Genomic DNA, 4,180 nt, shown 5'->3' with positions numbered 1-4,180 from the left:
AAGGGTCTACCGCGTGACTCACTGTGTCATGCTACTGCTTCCTTTTCCCTTCTCTTAAATTTCGTTTTATTTTGGGGAGGCTTTGTAAGGGCAGAGGTTGGATACAAAGGGATGGGAAATGAATGGGATCGAGATGTATGATGTGTAAGACTCAAAGAATATCAAAAAGAAGTTAAAAAATAAAAAAAAATGACCTTACAGGAGTGGATTCTCTGAAACCAGGGTTAAGACCTAGAGAATTCTATCCACCATGTGAAGGCGGTATTGTCAGAGTTCCCAGAAATGTTTTGTACACAAGGCTTAGGTAAGACAGTACATTCGATAGCACTCAGAAAGAGTTCACGTCACCTTCTATAATGGCCCCTGTCCCCAGTGGAGATTTATTTCTTGTTTAGCATACTTCAAAGAGAAGTTCTCTGAGTACTTTTTTTCCTTCTAAGTTTTTCTCTCATGTATTAGACACATTGCCTGAGAATCTGGTCCCTACCACCATCTACCTTAACAGAGGATTTAAGCCCCCAAATGCCTTAGCTCAAAGCACTGATACTTTATAGCTGTTATTTTGTATCCCACCTCCTCAGGCCTTTAACTTAAGTCTTTGTTTTTCACACTATTTCATCATCTTCCTCATTGACATATGAATTTCCCCTGATATAAACATGCCTTCCAAAGAACAGACACTGTTTGCTGGGAAAACAGGGCAGTGCACTTTATTAACCTTTAACTGCACATGCATTGTTCACTAAATCAACCAAGTAAGAGGTGTATATGTTTAGCTTCACAAAACAGACTACAAGAACAATAGAATCTGCCATTTTTTTTTAGATCTTTCACGTATCCAAGGAAAGCTCTGTGGCACTGCTATTTGATCTTCCTCTAGACCTCAAAGCTGAGAATGTTCTCAACACACTTTTCACAGCAGCAAACTTCTTCTTCTGAAACAAACGTGGGAGCCACAGTTAATGAATGGAGACTCTAAAGCTAATAAACCCTTTAAAACAGAACAAAAAGAACCCAAACTCTCTTCTACTCGAATATCTGACTGCTGTCTTTAATCAGTGTGAAGCAGCAGTCTCAATTTACTCAGGGCGGGAGAAGCTGCTGGGCTTGTCCACGGAACCTGAGTCTTCCGGGGCAAGAGGAACGGCCATGGAGGCAAGGGCGGCCTGGGCTCTCTCCTCTTCATCCTTCAAGGCTTCCTTATACAGAGCTGTGAAGGCCGTGGGGCTGCTCCGGACAATCTTGGAGAAAAACTGCAGGACTTTCATCTTGCTGGTTTCAGCATGGGCCCTTGGGCCCCACAGGAACTCATAGCATGGAGGATCACTGCCGGGTACCAGCTGGTATTCCAGGTACTTCTCAGCAACCAATTCTTCAGTGATGAACTTTCTGGGATTCCCACAGATGAAATCATGCTGGTCAGGAAATACGCCAACTGTATTCAGCATGTCCCAGATCTTCTTCTCAGGAGCACGGTTGCCCTCCATGAAGATGGCACCAAGGATGAGCACCAGGAGGCCTAACTTGGGGATGCCCTCCTCGTCATCACCACTCGAGCGCCCATCATAGGTGAGGTCAAGAACTTTAAGGAGCTCATAGGAGTGGTTGATAGCATCCACTTCCTTCACTTCTATGCCAAAAACCATTTCCATGCATTCACAGGCATGCTTGAAGATCACTTGATAGTAGTGCTTGTACTCTTTGACAATACTCAGAATTTCTGCCTCAGTGACGGGCTGCTTTGTTGTATACTTGAAACTCAGAAACTTCACCAATTCGGTCACCTTATACTGTAGCTGACTGTTGAGCAAGAACCTGGAGAAGAGGTAGGCCTTTGAGACGCTCTGACGTCTCCCTGCTTGACGAGCAGAACCTTCATTTGGTAGAGTGGCTTGGGCAGGAGCAGAGGAGGAACAGGGAACCTGAGCAGCAGATTCTCCCTCTGAGGTGCCCACCTCCTTAGCTACAGGAACCTCCTCGCTGACCTGACCCTCATTCTCTTCTTGGGCCTCACGGCCTTGCTCATGCATGTGGGACATTATAATTTGTTTTGCAGTTAAGTGGCAGGAGAAAGTTGATGAAGAGTGGCCTGAGGGTGAGAGAAAAATGTGAGGGTTTGGTAAGCTGTCAGCAGTGACAAAGGTTTTCTCAGTATTTATCTTAGGTAGTTCTCTTGGTTCTCATGGGCCTGCCTCCTACCAACTCTATTCTACTCTATGGTCTCTGGCTATGACTCAGTACAGTAACTATGTCCTTTGTTCCTGGAACCTCCATATAAGCAATTCAGGAGAGGGGCTCAGGTCCCAGACAACAAGCACAGACTGGGACTAACTGCTGTATAGAAGCACACTCTGCCAGGTCCACACAGTTATGGAGTGAATGGGTCCTCTTAATAGCAGTATATGAGACTAGGTTCACCTGTTGCGTGAAAGTGTCTTCTTTCCACCCTCCAACTGACTGTGGCAAGGCCTGAGACACCTCTCTCTGATAAACTGATTCTAGTCTCTTGACACTACGGGGGCGGGGGGATAATGGCACAACAAATCAGTATACCAGAAAGTAGGGTCTCTCAGGGTAAGAACAGCAAATCTCTAAGGGCTCAAGCATTCCCTCCATCTTTGTTCAGGGTCCACATACTGTTTGCTAACAGAACTTGTCTCATTCTTTGGTTGGGCAGATAGAGCCAACTCTGCTCACTTAGAACAGTGCCTTCCCCTAACTAAGACCAATAAGACTAAGGATAGTAACCTCTGCTCACTATCCTTTAGACCTTGGCAGTGGCAGAAGAATCTAGTATGTACTTAAAAGGAGGTCCATTAGTCTTCCCTCAGAGTCCTCCCCTCTGGCAACCTGAATTTCCCCACCTCAGATTCCATCCATGTTAAAAATATCTAAAACAAAATAGTCAACATATAAACAGCCCCACCTTTGTGAAATACTGGACTGCCTGGAAATGAGAGGGGTCTCATACAGACATGTTTGTCTGGGGCCTTCTTGGGCTAATATTAGAAGAGAAGTTTCCTATTTTTATTTTTTATTGAAATTATTTTCATAGAATATTTTATGACCATTGTTTCCCCTCCCTATTTCTTCCTAGATCCTACCTTCTAATCCCAAGCTTTCTTTCTATCTCTTTTAAGAAAACAAACAGGCAATAAGACAAACAAGGATAAAACAAAATGAACAAAGAACAAAAATAAACAAAATGGGAAATAAACTGACACACAGGTGTATGTGCATACACATTCATGGACACACACTTACCCAGAATGTACACATACGCAGCATGCATGTGTATGAATGCACACTTACAGGCATGTACAAAAGCAAACACACATAAGCAAAACCCATAAAAACTTAAAAATCTGGCTGGGACAGTGGTGGTGTAAGCCTTTAATCTCAGCACTTAGGAGGCAGAGGCAGGCAGATCTCTACATTTATTTGAGGCCAGCCTGGTCTACAGAGTAAGTTTGAGGGCAGCCAAAGTTACACAGAGAAACCTTGCCTTTGAAAAGAAAACCCTCAAAGTTGGAAACCATAAATAATATAGAAACAAAGACTAGTGGGGGGAGGGGTGGAACAGGGGGTGGGGGTAGAGAGAAAGGGGAAATGGGGAGGAGCCAGATGGGGTGGAGGAGGGGCCTGGGCAGTCAGTCAGGGCGTGCATGGGGGCAGGGGATATGGGTTAGGAGAACAGAGGATGGGGGAGGGGCAGGAAGGGGTCCAAATAAAACATTAGGAGAGAAAAACCTCCACAATACCTCTGAGTTTATTTTGTGTTGGCTATTTACTGCTGGGTGGTGGCATGGGACCTGCCCGTAAGCGTGGTTTGGATATCCAGGAAAATTCCCGTGGAGAAACTAATTTTTCATTTGCAAGAAGCTGTTAATTTAGAAAAAGTACTTGTTGGAGACAGGAGCTCGTGCCTACTTCCCCATCTCACAGTGGGACCCAGTTTGGTTTGGAATCGTACAGGCATTGGAATTGATACGCGCCTTCCATGAGACACGGCCATGTAACTCTAGCAGTTTGAGGGCCATGACACAGCAGTTTCTGTGGGCTCATGGCTGGGCGTGTTTCCGTAAGCTATGTTCTGTCTGAAAAAGGTCCCCAAGACTCTACAATATATTCCCGTACTTTGGCGTCCGTCCGGAATTGTCTGGAAGCTTCCCTCTACGGA

The 4,180-nt window shown here is 45.0% G+C and overlaps 1 protein-coding gene across 1 annotated transcript; it reads right to left on the bottom strand.

Annotated features, from left to right (window-relative positions):
* Positions 1–1,079: 1,079 nt before the first annotated feature.
* Positions 1,080–2,030, bottom strand: LOC142841655 (putative MAGE domain-containing protein MAGEA13P). The gene has a single exon (XM_075958555.1). It carries the CDS (start codon positions 2,028–2,030, stop codon positions 1,080–1,082), a length of 951 nt encoding a protein of 316 aa, XP_075814670.1.
* Between the last annotated feature and the right edge of the window lie 2,150 nt (positions 2,031–4,180).

This window comes from Microtus pennsylvanicus, chromosome X (genome assembly GCF_037038515.1).
Source record: "Microtus pennsylvanicus isolate mMicPen1 chromosome X, mMicPen1.hap1, whole genome shotgun sequence".
Taxonomy (NCBI): Eukaryota; Metazoa; Chordata; class Mammalia; order Rodentia; family Cricetidae; genus Microtus; species Microtus pennsylvanicus.
Note: the sequence above shows the minus strand (reverse complement) of the source record. Positions and strands in the feature narration are given on the sequence as shown.

Coding starts and splice junctions, on each gene's coding strand:
- LOC142841655 (XM_075958555.1), bottom strand. CDS start 2,030: ATGCATGAGCAAGGCCGTGAGGCCCAAGAAGAGAATGAGGGTCAGGTC.